This window comes from Mirounga leonina, unplaced genomic scaffold (assembly GCF_011800145.1).
Source record: "Mirounga leonina isolate KUSES-001 unplaced genomic scaffold, KU_Mleo_1.0 Mir_165, whole genome shotgun sequence".
Classification (NCBI taxonomy): Eukaryota; Metazoa; Chordata; class Mammalia; order Carnivora; family Phocidae; genus Mirounga; species Mirounga leonina.
This window is the reverse complement of record NW_023270415.1, coordinates 77792214-77816487: the sequence shown is the minus strand read 5'-3', so window position 1 is coordinate 77816487 and position 24274 is coordinate 77792214. Positions and strand designations below refer to the sequence as shown.

Below are 24274 nucleotides of genomic sequence, written 5' to 3'. Positions count from 1 at the left end.
TTTCCGGGAGACTTTGTCATCTGGTGCTGTGTTTTTGAAAAATTTCCTGTTTTTGTTTGCTTCTGTCACAAAAAAATACTTTGTTTACCAGCGTGGCCCTGGCCTCGTGGCTTCCCAGTACTGTCCAGTACCAGCCCTCCTGCCTGCATGGTATCAGCTCCCCCCATGGCCTGTTTGCCTGCCAAGTTCCAGCCCCGCTGGCTTCTTGCAGCCCCCCACAGCCCCTGCTCTCTCTCCTCCGCCTGCTTTAACATGATCTTTCCCCTCCATGTGGTCTTTTCTCCCTTGCCCTCCCCTCTGCTTCTCCCACCTTCCTTACTGTAGATCCTTCTGGTGTTGTACCAACCTGCAGACTTACCCCCTCCCCGGCACCCAAGACATCGCCAGTGTCACACCTGTGATGTGCCTTCTTTCTCCCTTTCTCCACTCTTGTATAGTGCAAATTATTCACCAGCCGATTATGAGCTCCCCCAGGCTGGGGGTCTTGCTCCCCGCCATATTCTCCTGCAGAATGAAGTTGGCACTCAGTAACAATGTATTTAATGCTTGCATGAACAGACTTGATTTGTTTCCCTCAGAGTGCATGGCCATGGTAGGAGGGAGCAATGGAGGAATCCCCATCAGTTGGCCGTTCCATCATTTGCCACATAAAGACTATAACTGTTACTTCAGTGTTTACACTGTTAACTTTGTTACATAAGTGATCTCCTTGAACATATTACAAAAAAGGCTAAAGTTATCTTTGACTACTCTGGAAAGGCAAGACCCCGCCCCTTCCCAAAGAAAGCATTGCTGATTTATCGGTATATATTCTCCGCCTTCTTTTTTTTTTTTTTTTTCATGCTCTACATACCACCAGGTAACGTGTAGATGCTGGGTTTTCTTACCTTTACACAATCTGTTCACATACCCTGTTGGGGGCCGTGGTGTGCTGAGGTCGGCTTGCACCAGCTCCCGAGAGCCAGCTGTGCTCCTCTCTTCCAGGGTTTTGAGACTTCACCAAGGTAGCTTAAAACTGGCCATGGGTGGGGCTGGTTGCGGCAGAAAATCCGCAAACACCACAAGCCTGGTGTGTTTGGAAAGTCACTTCTTAACCCATGTACCAGCGTGCTACTATCTGGGGGGCTTTGGTAAATCGAGACGACTCGTAAACATTTGTGTGCATGCCTCCTTGTGCAAACGTGTGGAGAGCTTCTCTAGGGGAGAAAACAAGAAGCCCCACCGCTAAATCAGGCTCAGGGTGCACAGATTTAATTTTTTTTTTTACCAGTGACTGCCAAAACTGCATCTAACGGTGCCAATTTAAACTCCCAGCCACAGTTTTTGAGACTATCTCTCCCCACACATCTAAAGGGATAGCATCTAGTATCATGTTTTCCTTTGCATTTCCCTGAGGTTGACCCATCTTTTCATGTGGGTATTAGTCCTTTTTATTTCTCCTAATGTGAATTTCCTATTTATGACTTTTGTTTCTTTGTCTTTGGGCCATTTGCTCCTTTGTGATGCCGTTTTGCTCCCTCTCTCCCGCCAAATGCATCTTCCAGAGCGATTCTTTGATCTATCAGGTGGAAAATCTCTTCTCCTGAGCTGTAGCTTGTCCTTTAACTTTGTAGGTAAATTTTGTCATAAAATCTAACCTTTGAAGTATAACATATCAAAGATTCTGCCTATTGACCTGTCCAGATGAGCTCTTTTATCACACCGTTAGGATTTATTCTTCCCAACAATCTGGGGCTATAATAACACTCCCATTTACAGGAGGAGAAGCTGAGGCTTAGGGAGGTAAAGGGTGGGACAGGATCTGTACCTGGGTCTGTTTGGCCTCATTTTCACTTTGCCTTTGAGCCAAGGCTCTGTGCTGCTACTGTGGGGCACCCTCGGGGCCCCTGCCAGCCATTCCCAGCACCTTCTGCTGACTCTGCCTGCCCAGCATCTCGACCTCCTCACTGGGTGTATTTCAGCCACACAGGTGTTCCCTGCTGGGATCTTCTTGTCCTTCCAGATGGTCCCCCTTGGGTCAGCCTTAAAATAGCACCAGGCCAGCGCTCCTCCCCATGTGCCTCAACTCTGGTCCATAAACAGTGCCCCCTTTCTCTCAACAAATTCCAGATGCCTAAGCTTATCCTAATACACTAGCCTCTATCCTGTTGACTTTCACTTTCGGAGGTATGAAACGTGCACTGGCCCTCTGGTTCCCAGACTGTGGGGATCTATATCAAGCTGGCTGAGTAGGCACTCCATGTCTGGATGAAAGGAGGTGACACGTCTTTTCTCTCCTTCATTGGAGGAGGTACAAATAGAGACTGACTTCCCAGCAAGGACTCTTTCCAAACATCTGCACATATGCTCTCTCCAAAATCCTTTCTTCCCTCTCCATCTGATGCCATGTGACTCCCCTAGCCTATCCAAGGGTCAAGAGCCATGGTTCCCACCCTCTCCCTCCTGAGCCTTGCTCTTGAGTCTGGCCCTTCTCATTGGTTTGAGGGTCAGTGTGGCCCCTATCAAACTTCACTTTTAATAACTCATAAAAATGGTCATTTCTGTATGTTAACCAACTGGAATTTAAATAAAAACTTCAAAGAATGCAAAAAAAAAAAAATCCCAAATCTAAAAAAAAAAAGAAAAGAAAAAAACCATCATATAAATTTAAATCATTTTAAACAATGATGTAAAAATGATGTCCTTTGTTTCATATGTGATAATTGAATGTTATAATCAAAGATTCATAATGTCAAGTAAGAAGAGCTTTCATTAAAGTATCTTGTTGCTGTTAAGAAAAATGATTGTTTTCATCTTTAGACTATGAGCTCCCCCACTACAAATTAAGTGTGCCATATTTCCTTCAGTCTTGATTTTTACAACATTTAGGACATTATAACTGAAGGATTATTTGAGTTTTGGGGGATTTTTCCCCTTAGTATAGCCTAAGTCCCAGGAGGACAGAAAGTTTCTCTCCTTTGCTGCCATGGCTCAGGAGCCAGGGACATGTCTCCCTCACTCAGGGCTTCGTGCTGAGTCGGTGGATGGATGGGTGGGTGGAGGGATGAGAGAGAATGACAAGACTCTCACGTCACTCCCAGACCTCAGGGAAAGAGCCCTTCCTCTCACCTCTGTCTGTCTGAGAGCTTCACCTGGACAAACACTCCCCAGTATTGATTGCTTTGGTTTAGAGCAGTTCAGGTCGATATTGTTAAAGTTTAAAGCACAGTAAAAGTCATGACTCCTGAAAATGAATGTTCTTGTTTATCTTCCTTGAGGTAAATGTACTTCACCTCAGTTTTCTGAAATATGTACCAATTGGCTGACCCACATTTTTATGGATCGGTACCAATGACACTAATAAATTTCTGTTGATTGTGCAACTGAACATACCAGGCACTGTGCTTGGTATTTTGTAAATATTATAAATCCTCCCAACAATCTTTGGAGGAAAATACCTCTGTTCCTATTTTCAGAGGAGGAAACAGGATCTCAGAGAGTTTATAAATGAGTAGAGTCAAGGAGTTGGGTGTTTCTGAATCATTGCTGTGGTTGGGTTATTAATTTTGTTTCCTCAAGTGGATAACCAGACTTCTCTGTCTTTTTGTAATTTATTGTAATGGTCAGGTGAGAAGGAAGTGACTTTTTTTAATTAAAAAGGTCAATGAGTTAATACCTTTATACTTTTGTCAGAACTGATAGTACACATTTTTTTAATTCCACATTCAACAAATATCTATCAAGCAGCTACTGAACCTGCTCTAGAGGCTTTAGGTCTTTTTGAGCAGAAAGAACCTAGCCGGCATCGAGGACACAGTCTAACACGGGACGTCGCCATTTTTATTCCCGCTAATATCACGACCCTCAGAGAGGTGCATTGTGTAAGGAGAGCCTGTAATCAAAGATTTGACCCTGTGAGGGAGATTAGAAAGCACTTCCTGGGGAAAGGGATTCCTGAACTGAGGGCAGGAGGGTGAGCAGAAGTCAGCTGGGTCCTCAGGGAAGAGAAGCCCCACTGCGGGTGGAGGGGACAGCATGGGCACAGCTGATGTGGTGACAAGGAGGGACTGACTGGCCAGTGTGGCTGCAGGGCAGTGAGCAGGGGAGCCAGGGGTGAGATAAGGACAGAGAGGGAGAGAGGTGGGGAGGGCAGAAGGGCTTTGAGGACTCCATGAGGAATTGTTTCTCTTTACCCTACAAGGTATGGGGAGATTCTGAAGGCTTTTGGTCAGGGGAACAGCTTGGTCCTATTTGCATATTGGAAACATTCTTCTCTGGAGACTTGGTGGGGAGTCAGTCCACATGAGGGGCAGGTGGAGTAGAATGAATCCCTCCGTGGTCCAGGTGAAGGGTGGGGAGATTGTGTGCAAATCCTTTGGTGGCCGAGATGGAGCAAAGCAGGAGCGTTTGCTGGGGGGTTACATTTGGGAAGTGAAGGCGAATACATCAAGGATGGCTCTCAGATTTCTGGCTTACATGAGAGACCGGAACATAGAACCACTTAATAAAATCGAGAGTCTTGGAAGAGAAACCAGCTTTTTAGCTTTTTTTTTCTTTTTTGTTCTAGTGGCAATATAGAAAAGTTACTTTTTTTTTTTAAAGATTTTATTTTTGAGTAATCTCTACACCCAGTGTATGGGGCTCAAACTCACAACCCCGAGATCAAGAGTCTCATGCTCCAGCAACCAAGCCAGCCAGGCGCCCTGGAAAAGTTATTTTTAAACAGGTTAAAGGTGTGGTGCCTTAAGAAGTCCAAGCGGAAGGTTTCAGGTAGTTAACTAAATGTGCAGGTCTTGAACTTAGAGGAAAAGTTGGAATAGGGACATAAATTTCTTTGAGTGGCCATGTGTTACATTCCATTTTATGTACCGGACTCAGAATGCAAACGGGCAAACTTACTGCTCTCCTAGGGCTTCCATTCTGGTTGGGGGGAAAGACTGTCAATAAACCTCCAATGGTATTGTGTGTTGGAGTAAGATAAACCTCAGGAGGGGAGGTAGGAAGCACTGGAGGGGAGGGGTGTAGGCATCCCTGACTTTCAGAGAGGTGACTCTGCCATGGAGACAGAGAAGGGCTACCAGAGTCAAGAATAAAACTAGTGGAGCTTTATTTCCAGAGGCCAAGGGAAGAGCGTATTTCAGGGAGGAGGAGTAGACCAACATGGCAAGATCCTGCTGGGGATTGAGCCTGATGTGGGCTCACACTTCCCTTAAAATCTGAGCAGTGTATAGAATGCTCCCTTGGTGGTGGCCAAGGAACCAGGGGCCAGAAACCAGGTTTTTGTTTTGTTTTGTTTTGTTTTGTGGGGAGGAGGGAGGTTTGAAGAGTGAGTTGGGTAATGAAGAAGAGAGGCCACCAGTAGACCTCCATTGGCTGAGCTCATTGCTCCAGCAAGGAGGGAGATAGGGTAGTGGCCGGAGGGACTTGGAGTTTTGACTTCTGTATGTATTTTATTTCTAATGAGAGAAAGTTGACTATATTTAAAAGCCATTGGGAAGGAACTAGTTGAGAAGCTGGATATTTAAATTAAGAAGAGAAAATAATTGAAATTGTCATGAAAAGTTTACTTTTTCTCTGGCCCTATGCCAAACGCCGTGGCTGCTGAGATGAGCCACAGCACTCCTGAGCCCCAGGGAACTCACCCAGACGTGCAGACCTGCAATGTCAAGACGCTGGGTGGCCCCGAGGAGTGTGGAGCCGTGTGTGTGGTGGCCCGGCCTTGGGTGGGGCTGACTGCCCAGGACGTCCCGCTGACCCCTGTCCCCGGCCCCCGACAACTTACACTGGCCACTGGATAGCGGCCGTGATGCAGAAACAGCAGACTTGCAGGATTGCCTCCGCGCCAAGGTGGAGACTGAAGACAAACGAGCGTGACTTAGCAGGCCATCTGGTGATTGAATCTAAGGCTGCAGTCATTGATTCTGAGGACATAGGCCCAGGCAGGCACTGATTTTGGAGCCAAGTGGCTAAACGTTGGCTGACACCCAGGCAGGTGCTGCTGTGACTTTCAGATGTCGGTTATAGAATTTGCTCAGACACAAAGGCATTGAGCGATCCCCGGCGAGTGTCAGGGCAGGGCAGGGAGCGGCAGGAGGAACGGCCCTGGTCTGGGATGCTGGCTTCTGGGTTTCATGCTGGTTCTGCCCTTGAGCTGGATTCTCCATCTCCCTAAGCCTCCTGGTTTCTATCTCTGAAATGGGTTTATAGAACTGTGTGATGGTCTTTTAGCTATCAGCCCCCATATTGAATGTGTGGATTCTCAGACTTAGGATAGCGGCTCAGAGATGAAAAGGGAAAAGCTACCTTCCCTAGTGAGGACGCAGCCTTCCTTTGGGCGTAATCACCGTCCATAGGCTAACCGTACCCTTATTTTGCTAGACTCCTATTGAGCATTTAGTTTATTCAAATACTCACCTAGGTCACTGCGAAGACCCAAATGACCGGCCTATTGTCTATGCCTTCACATAGCTTGTAGAGGGTGGAGAAGCCGGCCAGTATGTGGGTGGGGATAAGGTGATTCCAAGATGGATAAATAGAAGGTGGACCATATGGGGCACAACACTGGTGTAAGGACAGAAGGACAAAGTGGGGGTAGATGTGTGTTTTTAGTAACAATAACTACGTTGTCTTACCTATCACAATGACCCTTTGGAAGAAGAGGGCCTCATGATTAGTTTACATGTGAAGGACATTAGGCTCAAGAGGGTAAGTAATTTACAAGTGGATGGAGAGTCTGAACTTGAATACACATCAAATTGTGGAGCCTGCACTGCTTGTAACTACAGTAAATGGGAACATCTCCATGAAGAGGTGACATTTGAAAGGTCATTGAGACACAGGCAGGATTTTGAGATGAAGATGAGGCTTTCAATTCATTAAGGAATATTAATCGTCTGCCATTTATGCCAAGCTCCTTGCTAGATGCCAAGAGCCCAGTGGTGAGCGATGGACTCTGCAGGCTTAGAGGGACCTTCAGTCTAGTTACAGAAAACACCAAGAGCTGTACCTCTGCATGACAGGTGTCCTTAAGCTGGTGCAAAATATTGCGGGGACAGAGGAGGGGTGATTATCCCTGCTGGAGCTCTGAGGGAAGAACTTTGGAAAAAGGGACAAGTAAGTAGGGCCTTCATGGATGAAAAGCAGAAAGCTAAGTGGGGAAAAAGTCCGAGGGTAAAGAATATTCAAAAAATATTTCTAGGGGCGCCTGGGTGGCTCAGTCGGTTAAGCATCCAAGTCTTGATTTGGGCTCAGGTCATGATCTCAGGGTTGTGAGGTGGAGCCCTGTGTCAGGGTCCTCACTCAGCACAGAGTCTGCTTGAGATTCTCTCCCTCCCTTGCTTCTGCCCCTCACCCTGCTCACACACTCTCAGTACAAAAATAAAATCTTTAATATATATATTTATATACATACAAGTATCTATAGATATATAGATTATATGTAGATTACCCACTTAGGACCTCGGAAAATAATCAGTGAACAGGAAGAACTTGTATTTGGCATGGTGGAAGTCACTATGAGCTAATGCCTCCTGACTAAAAAACATAGTTAAGAAAGTGATTAGAACACTGAACAATAATGTTCATTTATAGTGAACCATAGATACTCATTTCCCTTGCCTGCTTGATATTCATGACCACTCTGTAATTAGAGATTATACTTCCATTTCACAGAAAGCAAAGGGATTCAAAGAACATCATGATCTTGTACTAAGGAAAGATGTAGACTCTAACCCAGCTTTTCAGTGCCCCCCGCCACATCCCAGCAGCCTAAAGAAGCTCTCAAATGTTCCTCTCACTTTCTCAACATATCTGTATAATTGACCAAACAAACTGTATTGATCATCTATGATAGGTTCGAAGTACAAGATTCAACAGGTGATTCCACGGAGGAAATCATAACCTTTATTCAAGGAAACACAATGATGGTCTTTGTTAAGAATGGGGGTTGTCTTGAGTCTTAAGTCCTGCACGGGCCCTGCATTTTCAATATGTTTGATGAGCGGTGTGTGTGTGTGTGTGTGTGTGTGTGTGTGTGTGTGTTGGGGGGAGCAGTGGATAGAAGGATAGCATCTTCTGAATGCTAAGTGGTAAGAGGTGTTGAAAAGTAAACTTATGGGATCCAGAGGTGAGGACATTCACTCTAAGCTGTGGCAGTCAGAGAAAGCTTGCTCACAGCAAGAGCGTTTGAAATAGGTCAGAAAGATGGAAAGGGATCAGCTCCTGCATCAGGCCCTCGGCTCCTATTCCCTGAAGTGTTGGTGCCAAATAAGGGGAGGGCTGTTCTATATGGCCCAGCTATGCCCGAGACTGGTCCGATTGTGGGCGGGAGCTGGTGGGGGCAAGTGCAGAAGTGCAGATGGAGAAGGATCCCAGAACTTGGTCAGGGCATGTGGTAGCAACCCATCTGTCCTGCACTTGCTGCATGTGGAGTTGAAGGTCAATTACCAGGCTCGGCTGGGGCCAGGTCTGAGTCAGGGTGACCCATCGGGATCCAGATCACCAGTTGAGCTGGGACTACGGCAGGCAGGCCAGCAGGAGAGCCTGAGGAGAGATGGAGGAGGTCTGAGTTGGAGAGGGGAGCGCTGGCCCTGGAGTAATCCCCAAGTTCACACACGGACAGACTGCGCTTCTGTGGCGTTTGGCACAGATGTCCCACGGCAGGAGAAGGAGCTGTTGGAGGGAAGGGGAATGTGCAGGCGCATCCGTGTCCTGAAGGACCAGCTCAGGCCACTCTGGGCCGCCCTGGGGTTTAGAGGGAGGAAGTGAGGGATGAAGGATGTAGGCTGAGAACACAGCCCTGGCTGCAGGAGCAGGTCTCAGCAAGGAGGGCTGGGCTGACCTGCACGTGCAGTAAAGGTGCCTTGTTCTTTTGAACCGGGGGCGGTACTCTGCCAGTATGCAGTTATCATAGTAGCCCCTGCCCTAAACTTCCCAAGCGCCCCACCCCATTGGCTCGTTGGCCTGGCCCCTCCCCCAGATCCTCCCATTCCCTACAATCCATAGATCAAGGAGGTATGCCTGGCCCACCAGATGGCCTGCAGGATCCCGCTCATCACTCTTGCTGGCGTGGGTTCTAATTGGTGGGCCCCTGCGCTAACCTACTCGGAATATCCTGCCCCCTCTACCAGCTACAGGTACGGCCCAGGTGCATGCCCTACTGAGCAGGATGGAGGAATCCAGTAGGGGAAAAGTGAGGCAGAGGAGGACAGGGTCCAGGTGAGAATGTCCTGTGACTGAAGAGAGCTCCGCTCATTCATGGCTTGGGGAGGGGCAGGGTTGGGGACAGTCCTTGGAGGCAGGAGGGGGCTGGGGCTGCTAATCTTTCTGGACTGGTCAGTCCTGGCTCAGCCCTGGGCAGTGGGGCTGGCCCTCCCTCTGAGGGACCTTCCGTCTCTGTGGAAGGAGAAGGCGGCGTGACCACCTGCTCTCAGCTGCTCAGCACTGACGCTGGGCGGGTGGGGGGGGGGCCCTGCTTTGTGGTAGCAAAGCACACTGCCTCCTACGTCCTGTGGCTTCCCGTGAAGGCTGAGGTCACCGTGGGCTGGGGAATGGCTCTGTGCTCCTTGCAACATACCAGGGACCACGACTGGGCCTGGGCGTGGTCGCTGCTGCTCCCGCAAATATTCGATTAGCTGCAATTGTGGTTCTTCTTCGTTCTCCTTGGGAAGCATATGGCCGAGGCAGATGGCTCAGAAAAGTCTGAATCACATAAACAGGGCTCTTTGTCGCCCATTTGCTGTCTCTTAATGACTTACTAACAGAAAGGGTTTCAGGATGAGAAGACAGGGCCTTACACCCTTCTCAGAAAACCCCCTGTTGTCCCTTTCAGGCGTACTTAGCGCCTGCTGTTTGCAGGGGGGCATGGATCGGTGTGGGTGCCGGGCCATCGTGAGGACATAGCAGGAAACAGAGCCAGCCTCGGGAGCTAGCTGCTCAAGCTGAGGTTCAGCACACTTCCACAAATGTTTATTAAACGCCACTGCCAGATTCTCAGGGATTGGGTCACTTGGAGCTTTGGGCAGCCGTGCATTCTGTAAATGTTTGCCCGGCCGGGACACTGCCCGAAGCGCCGGCTGTGCTCAGCCCTCGCCTTGACCGCAGCATCCACACCAATCATTTAGGACCAGTGAATTTAGATTTTATTCTGAGTGCCATGAGGGGTGATGATGCCCGGTTTATATTTTACATTAACAGACTCAAGCATGGTAATAGTAGAAGCATGCTCAATATTGAGAGAAAATCCTAAAACGACAGAGAAAGGATTAATCAGAACCACATTTTGAATGTGAATGTGCAAGATTCGCAGATGATTGGTTAAGGGGGTGAGGGAGAAGCATTGTCCTACTGTGAGTAAGAGACTGGGGGAGAAGCACGTTTGGGAAACGAGAGCAGAGGTTCTGTCTTGGGCATGTAAGTTTAGGGTGTGTATCGGACATCAAAGCAATGATGGTGCAGGGCGGAGGGATGGTGCGCACCCACGTGGGAGAGAGTGGGGTATAAAGTGTTGGAAGTGGCTCGGGTCCCCTGGGGAGAGACAAGAGCCCATAAAGGAGAACAGACGTGGGTCCAAGACCCTGATGGGGGTCTACAATGCAGAGAGGCGGGAGGTGCAGGAGGAGACATCCCGTGGGATCAAGGGGGAAGCGAGGTGGTCAAGCAAAAAAGAGCCATAGTTTGTTATTTTTCCTCCGAACTGAGGCTGGGGGAGTTAAAATTCACCTGAAGTCTCCCAGCTAGAAAGCAGGGAGATTCTCCATGCTCCTCCATCCTTGCAAGCAATATCCCCTGCTCTGGTCCAAGCCCGCTCTCTCCCCAGAGCTGAGGGACACTTGAGGATTCCCCTCGCACTTCCCCTGACAGTTTCACTAGTAGCTGGTGGAATTCTGTTGTGGGTCCTGTTTACAGTCACATCGGCGACACCCTGCTGTCCACGGAGCTGCACCTGTGATGTGCCACCCCCATGTGCCCGGTGCTCCCACAGGTCATCTTGTTCAACCCCTCCAGCCCTAGAATGGGAGTTCTCTCTCATCCCCAGTTCACAGGGGAGGAAACTGAGGCTCACACCCGGGTAAGTTCCTTGTTCACAGGAGCACAGTGGACAAATGCCAGAGCCCCGGGCAAACGCATGGCATTTCACTCAGATCCATTTCTTATTCTTACAAAAGCAGGAGGTTGTATACTGGACTCTGCCATTGACGTGCACGTGGAAGAACCTGGGTTGGCTGGGTGGTTAGGACAGAACTGCAGGAGGCCGGGTGGGCCACTGGAGTATATTAGAGGCGACATGCTGGCCTTTTACTTTTGAGATGACATAGCCGTGCATGTTATTGGCTAGCAGAGTATTATCAAGTGCTGTCCTTACCGGGCTCCCTCTAATAGGTAGGTCGCCATGGTTATAATTAAGTAATTAAGGCTGCTCAGTGTAGATGGGAGAAGGCTCACTGCTGAATTGCAGCGGCAGCCCTTGTTCATTTTCAGTAGGTTAAGTGGTGTTTTTTTCTGCATTCATTGGTTTAGTTTCTATAAACATGAATTTCTGCCAGGCCATGGTATCTGCTGCGTAACTTGATTCTTCATGCGGAGGAGGCTAGGAGTCCGATATCCTGGGTGTTGGAACTATTGCTGGCATTCAGAAACTTCTGAGCACCAACCCCCTTCACCCTGCACTCATTAGTAATGACATCATGGATGGATTCTGTGAATATCCGAGTGACTATAGTATGCACAGCCCACTGCTCCATCATTCCAGGACATCACCTCTTCTGCAAAACAGAAATGGTGGAGTAGCAAGTCCAGCGAGGAGAGAACGAACTTGGGAAACGTTGGACTAAATGTTGGAGAATATCCCTTGTCATTGTTGTACCATCACCAGCGACTGGTGTTATGTACACCATATTGCCTGTGTGGTTGTTTAGTTAAATAACACATGAGTGAATAGACAAACTTAGGACGAAAGAATGCAACAAGATTCGGAGTCCCCTATGTACCATCTACTATATTTGGTGGTGAGGATGTAACTTAACTGTTGTGATCCTGAGCTTCCTTGTGAGTAAAATGAAGACTCTCATATCTAAGGTCAAGTGAGATGAGGGATATAAAGTAGCTAGAGCTCAAACCAATCCCAGGCCAGCATCTATGGAGCAATTCACAATGGGTGAACAATTTTGGTATTTATTATACCCTACAGAGAAGCGATGTTTCCAAGCCATGTAGTTAATAAATAACAACATCTGTGCTCAAACCCAGTTGGTTGTACGTAACTCGCCACCTCAGTTCAAATTGGTTGAATAGGCCATATAAGATGTTGCAAATAATGCAGTGTATCTGGAGAGATGAGACATGCATTCAGACAAGGAGATGTCTGTGGAAATGAACAACAAAGGGATTACCCATTCCCTGCTCCACGGACAGATGTGCAAGATGGATACACCCCAAAAGGAACTCTGATTGTCCATTTCTGAATTCCACTGTCTTGCATAGGACCTGACACATAGCAGGTGATTAATAAGAATTTAATGAATACATGAACATGTTTTATAGCAAAAAACACAAAAACATACTAATCTGGGATTATGGGTAAGGCAGAAACTCATATCCTTGTTCATTAAAGCAACACATTAATATTCCATGGGCATCCCATATTTTAAGTAGAAAGCAAGGAAAATGTTTGTATTTTTTCAAATGGCAACACAAATGACAACTAAAATATAGCCTTTTATTGTCACCAATATGATGTACTTCAAAAATTGAAGGTCCAAGTACATTCACATCTCTTCAGACATTTCACAGAAGTGCTTTTGTATCTGAATGTTCTGTTAGCAGAAATGCTTCCCTCATCTCACATTGGCTGAGGAGTTCCAGGCTTACACGAAGTGAGATCCTGTTTTGAAAGCCAGGCTAGGAAGGAACTGGGTCTGATCGGTCTCTTGCTTCTGGGGCTTCTCATGGGATACGGGTGTTCTGTTGAAGGGGGTTCTTTAGAGTGCCAAGAAGTTTGTAGCCTCAATGGTGAGCTCCTTGCTGGTCCAGGCGTCTGCATAGGGCTTGGGGGCCCCCTGCCTCAGGACTTCCGATGATCACTTTTTAGGTGACATTTACATGTTCAGCCATTGCTATTCAGAACACAACCTTTGTGCCAAGTTAGATGGATCCACAGAACTTTCCAGCTCGTAATGTGACCAAACCAACCCTTCTACTCATGAATCCTTGGGCCACTCTGAACATCCAGAGTCATCATCCTCGGGTCCAGCTTTCCTCAAGCTACCTTTATTTCTGGGAAAGGGTAGTGCCTTATCCATTCAGTATGTTTACACCTCTTTGGTTGGGGAAAGTCTGTCCCAGTCCAGTGGGTCTCCCCACTTCCAAACTCCAGAAAGACTCATCAATGCCTTGGCTGTGTGCTCCCAGGGGTTATACTTCCCTGTGTTTTACTTGTTTTACTTGTACTCTTGTGACAGGGTTTCCAAGGAAACTAGCAGCTTTGGTGGAATCACAGAAGGGCATGTCATACCTCTCTAAGTGTGGCAATTAGTGTTCCCTGGTCCTACCAGCCAGAAAACACTTAAGTGATATGGGAAGTCACTCTGGTCATTCTCTAGAGAAACAGTGCACCCTGGGATCATGACCTGAACCAAAGGTAGATGCTTAACCTACGGAGCCACCCAGGCGCCCTCCCACCCCTTTTTAAAAGATTTTATTTATTTATTAGAGACCGAGCAAGAGAGAGCAAGCGAGAGAGAGAAAGAGCGAGAGAGCGAGAAAGGAAGTCCCGTGTTAAATGATAAGAAAGCCAAGGTCCTGACCTTGAGTTGCTCTTAATCTAACTTGGCTTTTCCACTTCTATGAGCTCGGACATGTTGGAGGATTCTCACATCGGAATACGGGCTCCATTTGAAGAAATTCAGTGATCGCTTCTCAGCATCTTCTTTGGTCAAGAGTCCACATCTCACCCAGCTGTCTCCAGGCCTGGAGGGTTGGAAGGAGTCTCCCAGAGTTTTGACTGTTGAGTACAAACCTGATCATCCGGGGAGCTCCTATGTGCAAGCAGAGCCAAGGCCATGTTCTTGGAATTGGAGTGGGATTCATTCCACAAGTAAATGCCCACGAGAGTACTGCAGGCTTGTACTCTGGGGCAGAGGGTCCATGTCAGATGAACAGCACCTACACTCTGTGATCTACACTCACAGAGGCCCCTGGGGCTGGTGGGGTCTCCCCGCGGAGGGAAGGTCATCCTCCAGGTTGTAGACATTTAGAGATAACGTACATACGCAGATTGTTGATATCACTCATTTGTGGGCAGGGTGGGGGGCAGGGGGAGGGAACTCAGCAGAACCTAAAAATTTTTTTTACTCTTGCCTTCTGGCCTGAAATTCCAGATTAAGCTGTTCGAAACTCACTTCTTGATTGGTGGGAGCCATGGAGGAGTCCCTCTGCCTCTGCCCTATTCTCTTTCCCCTGCTCCTCGCCTCTCCTTTTCTTTTCCATTCCTTTTTCTTCCTTCTCCTACCTTCTTTCCACTACTTCGTTTGCCCTTAAAGTTCCAGCTGTCCTTCCAGATACTTATGCATGGTACAACCCTGGCACACATGGAAGCAGACAGATATTTGGGGAGACTCTAGTCTACACCTTCTCCTTGGACCACTTGAGTAGAAATCCGGTTACCAAACAAGTAAAAGCATTCTAAAGAGAGATGTGGCTCTTTACCCCACAGCTAAGTAAGGGCAGCATCCCGAATATCCCCAAGGTCTTTAAGGGTGGAGAGAGCATGCACATTCCCCAACTCTGGGTGCCCAGTGCCTGGTGCATACAAGGAGGGTGAGCTGGAATAAGCGCCTTCTCTTTGCCAAGGAGGGCTCCATAAAATGAGCTGGAGAGCCGGTACCAGAAATTACAGGAAGAGGCCTTGCCAAGGAGAAGAAAGTCACATTTCCTGCAGAATGTCAGGAAGAGGGAGCCAAGATAATGGGCAAGGTATCAGAGTGTGCGTTGTCATTGTTGAGGCAAGAACCCCAGTGGGAATGAAGGAGACAGGCACTGTCTCAGTGATGCCCACAGTCCCAGACGGTGGCCGTGATCAGCGAGCCTTCCCTTGTAAGAAGACACCTGTTTTATGCCCTACTTAATAGTGATAAGAAAATGACACAGGAAGTCCCATAGGGCATAAGAAATGCTTCATCCTGGGCCTAATGGGGGCATTTTGGGATTTGGTGATCTGTAAATATCATTGAGTCCTATGGTCTAGTTTGTCAATCTTCTCAAAGTCAGAGGAGTTTAATCTGCCATAGAAATGTGGCCAGTGGGCAATGCCTGGGTGGCTCAGTTGGTTAAGCGTCTGACTCTTGATGTTAGCTCAGGTCATGATCTTGGGGTCATGAGATCAAACCCCAGGTCAGTCTCTGTGGTCAGTGGGGAGTCCGCTCGAAATTCTCTCTCTTTCTCTGACCCTCCCCCTGCTCACATGCATGCTCTCTCTCTCTCTCAAATAAATTTTAAAAATCTTTAAAAAAAATGTGGCCAGTGGAACTGTATTCAACAGAAAACGCTCAGACTTTTTTCTAAGCATAATTAGAGTCATCCTACTGCATATTGCACACCCAGTATGTGCCTGGTCTTAGGATCTTGATTTATTTTATGCTCCTTATGTCTATACAGATCTCAGGAGGTCAGGGTGGATATGCCCATTTTTCACGTGGAAAGCTTTGGTTATAAGGGGTGATGTCACTTGCCCAAAAAGGCCGGTGATTGAACTGTTTTGCTGGTTGTCCCTCCTGGTACTAGATGGCTCAGTGCTGCTCTGACCTTCAGAGTCTTTATCCCATCCATCCTTTGCCATGGTGTTGGGCTGGCTGATAGAACAACTAGGCCTTGACAGTGATAGAGAGAGGGCTGGTGCAGCAAATAAAAACAGAGAGGCATTTGCACACAAGGATCACTTCTATTTAAAGGCCACATCACTTTGAATCCAGCGGATCTAAATAGGTCTGCATTAGCCTGGCAGTTCTGTTTCCTTCATGACAAAGTGCAAATTAGAGCAGGCACATCTGAGCAGCCTTGGTAATCACCTGGGATTTTACATGTTTTTCTTCCGTCTGCTGAAGCTACAAGGCAGGTGTTGGCTTGCACATCACTCTGCATTGGGCACTGAGAGTGACCCTTTCTTCCTGTTTCCCTGGGATTCTTCAAGCTATCCGAGGACAATGCACACTGCACTTGAGCTGTTTTTCTTTGCTGGTTGCACTGGTTTTTTCCTGTTATTTTCTGGGCTTTCTTTGCAAACATGCTATTTCATTCTTTCTGTAGTGATTTATAGAGGACCTACATTTTGCTAGGAGATGGATGCATTTTAGTCAATCACCTGAGACTTCTTGGTTGTTAAATAGATAGATGTGATGATGAAGCCACACGATGCCTCATCACATAACAAATACCAAGACTCCTGCCTGTTTTCCTTTGAGCTGTGCTCTCTTCATCTGTAGTAAAATCTTCCTTAGCAATTTCCTGGAAAGATTAAGGAAAAGTAACATACATGAAAGCATATTGGAAGCTGTAAAGTACCACATGGCTGGTCATTTTATGAATAGGTAATCATTGCCTTATATTAGAGAAATATTAGCCTTATTTATTTGAGAATGTTTTTATATTTTCCTTAGGGTGCAGTTCATGTGTTAAGTGGTTCTGAGAAATTCACCTGTTTGCTTTCCATAACTCTGGTCAGCGGATGCAGTCAAGTCTCTCGTCATCATCAGATAGATGTGTCTTCCTGAAGTTGAACTGAACTTGCAGACAAAGTTTAGGGATTAGGGTGTATTTAGAATGCTTTGGAAGACACTGAGTCGAACAAGTTCCTTTGAAAACTTGATGTCTAATGCCATTAGAATTCACTTAATCTAAAACTTAAGACAGGGTGTTTTCCGCATCATACATGTTATGTGAATGACATTTTCAGGAGAGAGATTCTATGGGCACTAAGAAGTCCTTGGAGAAGGAAAAGAAGTTTCTGTCCTTATCTCTCTGTTCTCTTCCCTCCTGATTTCAGGAGAGGAGGATTACGGAAGGGCTCACAGAGGAGGGCACATGTGAGCAGTTGAGCAATTTAGCAGACACCAATTTCTAGCCGAGGAGCACTACATGACAAGGTCAGATCATGTGGTGTGTAAGGGATCCATAAGGTTCTTCCAAGATGCCAGCCCCGTTCCCTCAACAGCAGTCTTTATAGGACGGGATGCCATTCTTCTATGGTTTTAATCTTTGGACACCACAGTGCATTTGGGGGCTGTGACCTTCCTTGAGCTGGACTGACAGCAGAGGAGGCTGCAGGGACAGGGCAGGCCTGGAGTTCATGGGCTCCTCCTGGTTCTTGTTTTGCAGACAGCAGCAACCTGCACTCAGCCTGCGCCCATGAGAACGCCGTGCACAGCCGGGTCTTTCAGATCTTATACAGGAACGAAGAGGTCCCCATAAATGACGCCGTCATCTTCCGGGCTCATTTGCTCTTAGATGGAGAAAGGGTAAGTTATGCAATCTGCTACCAGCCACAAGTACTTTTGTATCTGTTGCTGGGTAAATGGTAAGTGAAGGAGAAGCCAGAGATTTGCTCTAAAGCCCGGCAGGGATTCATGACTTTAGAGAACCCACGCACTTACTTATTTATTCTTTTTTGTACTTATTCTTTCATTCATTTGCTTCCTCCTGCCGTGTTCCGAGCAGTTTCCATTAGCTACCTGACTGATGCTTTTATTCCTTCTTCATGTGCCCGTTTGCTCATCAGTTCTGGGGCTCCATCAAGCAGTCAGTCAGCAGACACCTAATGGGTATTTGCTTTGTGCAGGGCTCTGTGTTGGGCCCTTGGATGGGGGACAAAGCTGCAGAAGGTGGTAGGAACTCTACCCTCGAGGGAGTGGGAATTCAGTAGGAACACAGGTATAGAAAGCACCACCCTGGTGGGTGACATGCATGATGCTGGCTGCATTTACAAATAAACAAAGGACCCCAAGGATGGAGAGATGAGCTCTGTGGGGGCCATCGATGGTTCCACCAAGGAGCTGGCTTTGAGACGCACGAACTAAGAGTCCTTCAGATGAAGAGAAATAGAAATGGCACCCCATGCATGAGGAAAAGCCCATAAACCTTGGGGATCTCATTCCATTTGTTGGAAACTTGATCAAAAATTCTCTTTTCCTCAGATGAACACATTTCAAAGGAATACCTGAAGTCTAAGCCCTTGCTCCCACTTGCCCAGTCCCACCTCCGATCCCCATTGCCACAGCCCGGCTGCTCATTTCCTGCTAGAATACCTTCAATGATGTGGAAGTGTATTCCCATTTTAGGAAAGTCAGATTAGAAGCATGTCCCCCACTCCCATTCCCTGAGTGTGTGTGGAACAGCTCCTGCTGGCCAGGTGACTTCTTCCCCTTCTCGTGCCTCATGGCTTTCCGTCCACGTCTTTCACAGTCTAGGTGGTAACCAGGTTCCACTGTGTGGCTGGAGGTGAAGAACTCATTCTTCGTTCATCAACCCGTCCATCCATCAGAGATTTATAGAGTACTGACTAGCACCTACTATGGGCTAAAGATAGAACAAGAAAATATCCCTGGTGTCTTGGGGCTTGTATTTTACCATTAGATCAGTACATTACAGTGAAGCCAAATAAATAAATCCTGTACATCCCACCCCTGAGCCTTGCACTGCTAATGCTCAGCTTACTCGTCTATAAGATGCACCCACAAGGGCACAAGAGTGGGAGCTGGTACCCCTGTTGGAGGTCCTGTGAGGCTACCTGGACCCGACATGGAAGAGAACGCATGGCAGGCCCACTCGGCAAGACCTCGGCTGCTTCACGAATGCCCAGAGCTCAGCTCCTACACAACCTTTTCACCAGATGGAGCTTATTCCCTGGAGGACAAGGGACAGGCAGGGGAGGCCTCCCTGAGAAGTCAACATTGAGCTGAGACCCCAATGCCAAGGAGCCAGGCATGCCAGGAGCTCAGGGAGACGGCATCGTCGGGGAGGGCATAGCAAGGACAAAGGCCCTGAGATGGGAATGAGGTTGATGTGTCCCAGCAAAAACGATAAAGCCAAGGTGACTTGCACATTGAGTGAGTGGAGGGAAGGAGCAGGAGGTGAAGCTGGAGAGGTGGGTGGGGCCAGACTTGTGTTGCGAGCCCCGGGAGGGAAGGCGGAGATTATTCTTGGGTGATAGGGAGCTATTGATTTGGTCAGAAAGGTGGAAGGGCATGATGTTTATCTTGGATTTTGCCCCTCACCCCCACCCAGTCTGTGAGCTTCTCAGGGCTGGAGTCTCCCCTGTCTGTCTTTAACACCAGTGTCTGCCATAGTAAACGCCGTCGGAGACCCCCAGCTAGGGTGAGCAGATGACTCAGTTGGCGAATGAACCAACTGAATTTGGAATCCCTCCTTCCAGGGGCTTTGTAACCCCTTTCTTTCCAAACAGAAATGAATATCCCCAGTGTGCCCTGTTAGCCTCCAGTTGCCCTGAGCCCCGTCTTCCTTGGGCCATCACAGTGACCATGAACACTTTATCTGTAATTGAAATCGAAGAGACCCAAACAGCTGCTCTGAGCTGTGCCTGCTGTCTCCGGATGGCTGGCTCATCGCCCCCCTCTCTACCTTCCCCACCTGCTTTGGACCCCGTTGCTGATTGCAGGCATTGCTCAGTAGTATCCTTACCTTCTGGTTTCTGTTTGGGTTCAGCTTGTGAGAGGCCTAGCGGTGATTGGAGGAAAGGAGGAGAGTGGAGCCAGACTATTCACTCCCCAGGCTTCTTCCATGCTGGGTCGGGGAGGGCTACTTGTCCAGTGTGCCGGGGCCTGGCTTGTGAGAGCCAGAGGGACACGTCTCTTTCCACCTCCCCATTCAGCAATGTCACATGGGTAGCTGGAAATCAGTTGTGGTGGAAATATTTGCACCAGAGAAATCGGCAATGCTGCAAATCAGAGTTTTTAATTTTCCTTCTGAGAGCCACTTGTTAAACATTTAGCCACGGTCTCAGCTCAGGTCAGGGGGCTCACTCCATGTAGCTTTCTCTCCAGTTCTGATAACCATTCCCTCGGCCTTTGTTTCCTGGTCCAGGGTGGCCTGTACGTCCTGCGGTGACCAGCCCTGATGCATGGCATCTGTGGCTTTCCATAAACCCTCCCCACACTCTTGTGAATCATCCCTTTCCTGAACTGCACACATTCTTCATTTTGAGTGCTTATCATCTGCTTCCTTCTTGGGCCCAGTTTAGGAAGAGAGCGCTGAGGTTATTTTGAGTGTTAAGGAATTCCAAATTAGGCTGTGCGCTCACACTTGGCTCATCCAGATTATGGCAAGAGAACATCAGTTTACCTCTCATGGACCATCATCCTTTGGCATGTTGATCTCAGAGCCCTTCCGGGCAGCAGCTGTGTTAGGAGGCTGGGTTTGGACATTGCTCAGGTGTCTTGGTCATCTTTCATCTGAATTTACCACGTGCTCCCGCCCCAGCAGTCTGTAGCCCTTTCCCAACACCCAAGTTCAGCTCATGTGAGGTTGTAACAAGCCTCGGTTTTGAGGTTGAACAGGGAGTCCTTGTGACAATACATATTGCTTCCTCCCTCTACCTAGTCACTCATCTCTACAAGCCAATAATTTGCTGCAGTGCTGGGGTAATCCAGACAGCAGCAAACAATGCTACAGTTAATCATTATACCCAAGTCAGTGACAATTAAAGTTAGTTAGATATGTTCATAAACATTGTATATCGAGAATGGACGCATTGGCTCTTTTTCCGTGCACATCTGTCTGTGTTTGACAACCAAAACACTGCCTATAGCCGCTTGGCCAGAGTTCATGTTCCCGCGTGCACACAGCCCGTCATTGTGAACAACAGACCCTTACATGATGGCTACATGTCAAGCATACTGGTGCACATGCTACGGGAAATGCAGACATGAGGATTGTGTCCGCACTATGAGGGCATGGGTCAGCAAGACATGACCACAAAGCCATCGCAGCTCAAGGCATAAGATGGGCTGTTCTCATGATGGTTGCGAAGAGTGAGTGTGAAAGTAGGATGACTGTTTTATTTACATACACTCTGTGTAATCAATCAGAGGATTTGGGAAGGCTGACAAAATGCATAGAATAGTAAAAGGAAAAAACAACAACAATAGAGTTAGCCAGAGTACAGGGAAAACACAAAAAGGGGGCGGAAAAGCCTGGAAGCCTGGGATGAATGTCATAGACCAAAATGCACAAACACAGTGTTGGATGTTGCCAATGGCAGCCGACACATTTAGCACTGAGCTTCCCAGCAGCCTCGGAAAAGATGACAGTTCTTAACAGCAAGATGCTTAGTGCCCTGAGGAGGAAGAGGAGTAGATTACATCAAAAAGTCTTTATCAACAAGGTTGCATTTTTATAGGCTTCAAAAAGGAAAGTATTTCTCAAAATGTGATTCTTTGTTGTATCCACACCACAGAACCCTGGCATACTTGTTCAAAATGCAGATTCGTGTGTGTGTGTGTGTGTGTGTTTGTCAGCTTTATTTATCCTGCAGTCATTTATATGAGCAGATCCCTTAAGCATAGAAGAGTAAAGAAGAAAGAATTACAATAAAAACATAATTCAGTACATTAATAACCAAACCCAGGGTTCATATGTGGCCCTTTATTAAGTCTTCCGTGTAGTGATCCTTCTGTGGTAATAACTTACTAGGGAGTGAAGCTCAGTGTAAGATCTCCAACATTAGGTTGAGCTCATTGCTTTCTTAATACTGATATGTATCTGCTTTATTTGAAATGGAGATTGTTTTTTTATTATATTAGTCACCATACAGTACAGCAATCGCACTTCTGGGTATTTACCCCAAAGACACAGATGTAGTGAAAAGAAGGGCCATATGCACCCCAATGTTCATAGCAGCAATGTCTGCAATAGCCAAACTGTGGAAGGAGTTGAGATGTCCATCAATAGATGAGTGGGTAAAGAAGATGTGGTCCATATATACAATGGAATATTACTCAGCCATCAAAAGGATGAATACCCAACTTTTACATCAACATGGATGGGACTGGAGGAGATTATGCTAAGTGAAATAAGTGAAGCAGAGAAAGACAATTATCATTTGATTTCACTCATATGTGGAACATAAGGTATAGCACAGAGGACATTAGGGGAAGGAAGAGAAAACTGAAGGGGGGGAAGTCAGAGGGGGAGACGAACCATGAGAGACTATGGACTCTGGGAAATAAACTGAGAGTTTCAGAGGGGACGGGGGGGGGGGGATAGGTTAGCCCGGTGATTAAGGAGGGCACGTGTTGTAATGAGCACTGGGGGTTATACACAAATAATGAATCATGGAACATTACATCAAAAACTAATGATGTACAGTATGGTGACTAAAAAATGCGGATTCTTGAGCCCATCCCAGACCTAGTGAGCCAGGCAGAGGGAGTTGATTCAGAGTTTCGAGATTTTACAGAATGCATGGAATTTCCACAGGAGGCTGTGATGAGCTTTCAAGAGCAAGGGTAGCGTATTGAGGGCAGGGAAAAGCAGTGACATAGATGGCAGATCTGGGGAAGAAAGCTTCACTTGCAATGGGGCAGAGGCAGCACGGGGGGGTGGGGTGGGTGCTGGACAGGAGAGTTAAGACTCAACACGCGGCCCTGGGCATGCCCTGCTAAACACCACATGCTTACCTATTTGGAAAGAAGGAGGTGCCCTCGGGAGTCAGGAGGAGGGGAGCTGGGATTTGGAAAGGTCCATCTGGCAGAAATATGGAAAGTGGGGCCCAAAGCTCCAGAGCATGGAGGGACTGCTCTGGTCCATGTGAGTGCTGGTGAGCACCATGGCAGAGGCAACGGCAGTGGGGATGGGTGGAAAGAGTGAGCTGTGTTTCAGCCGAGCACAGCCCATAGACCTGGGCTCAGGTTAAGCATAGGGGATGCAGCACGTCCTGTACTCAAGAAAGTTCAGTGGGAGTTGACTATATGGTTTGGCCATGAAATGGGCTTGGGGTCCATTGACAGCCCAGGGTAGTTAGGAGAAGACACATTTCTTTTGGGGGAGTGATAGGAATTCAGGTTGAGTTATGATAACACCCACATGATCTTAACATGAATAGCACCTTGTGTTTATTAGGTGTGTGTTGTGTGGCAGGCATTGTGCTGAGTGCTTTTCTTGTGAGATCTCATCGAATCATCACTCCAGTACTGTGATGTGTATTACAGATGAGGATACAGAGATGTGGAGAAAGTAAGTAATTTGTGCAAAGTCATGCTGCTAGGAAGTGGTAGAGCTGAGATTTGAACCCAGGCAGTCTGACCCAGGACACCTGTGTTTACGAACAGTATGCAGGCCCACCATGTGGAGTCAGTGCATGGAGGGTCCTGGGGGGGCGCGGGGAGCAGGCCCACGGGAATTTAGAAATAACAACAATAACTAATATTTGTTGAGAATGGTCTTTGTTCATACACTGTGTTCAGCCCTTTATGTGTATTTTCTTAGTCACACAATAGTAGTGCTGTCTAAGGAATAAGGGTAATATTTTACTCTCGTCTTCCAGATGAGAAAACCAAGTTAGAGAGGTTGATTGGCCCAGGGTAGAGCCAAGAATGGCACCCATGTAGATTGTTTTCCAATGTTACCTTTCCTACCCGGCTGTGATGTAGCTCAGGAGAGAATCTAAGAATGGAGGGGAAGAAGTGAGAGTCACCATTATGAGGGGTGCCGAAACCAACCAGGGAGAGAATGCACAACCCAACACGCAAAAAGGCCAAAGCAGCAGACGAACCCTTGACTGAATCTAGGCTGTGGGATTCACTCACAAGTTGACCTTGGGAAAGTTGAATTGGGAACGTGCTGCTACACTGAGCCTCAATGTCCTTATTTGTGAATGGGGACAGTATTTCTGAATTCACAGTCTTCTCCACACAGAATAAGATAGAATGAGCAGTGGACTGCTACCCAGGAGCTCCTCTGCAAATCTAGTTACTGTTACTACATCCATGGCAACACTACATGGCTTCCTGGTGTTAAACGTCGACTCTGAAAGGGAGGTGATGTCTTTAACCAAGTAGGACAGAGCAGTGGAAGAGCATGCGTACAAGTGTGTATGCACGCATGCACGTGCAAATGTGTGCATGTGTGTGTACCCTTCTGCACATGCCCATGTACGAGAGTGTGTGTGTGTGTGTGTGTGTGTGTCTGGAGGGCGGGGAAGGCAGCCAACAGCCAACGGTGAAATCAGTGGTTAAAGAAGCCAGTGACTTCATTCTGGAGCCTCTTGGAATTAAATTATTGAGACATCACT

General features: G+C 47.5%; 1 protein-coding gene across 1 annotated transcript in view; it reads left to right on the top strand.

Annotated features, from left to right (window-relative positions):
* The window catches only part of FAM135B (family with sequence similarity 135 member B), a 173125-nt gene that overhangs the window by 60418 nt on the left and 88433 nt on the right, over window positions 1-24274 (top strand). The window contains exon 3 of the mRNA XM_035011112.1: window positions 17347-17486. Within this exon, the coding sequence (XP_034867003.1) occupies window positions 17347-17486 (140 nt within the window). The remainder of the gene's footprint in view (window positions 1-17346; window positions 17487-24274) is intronic.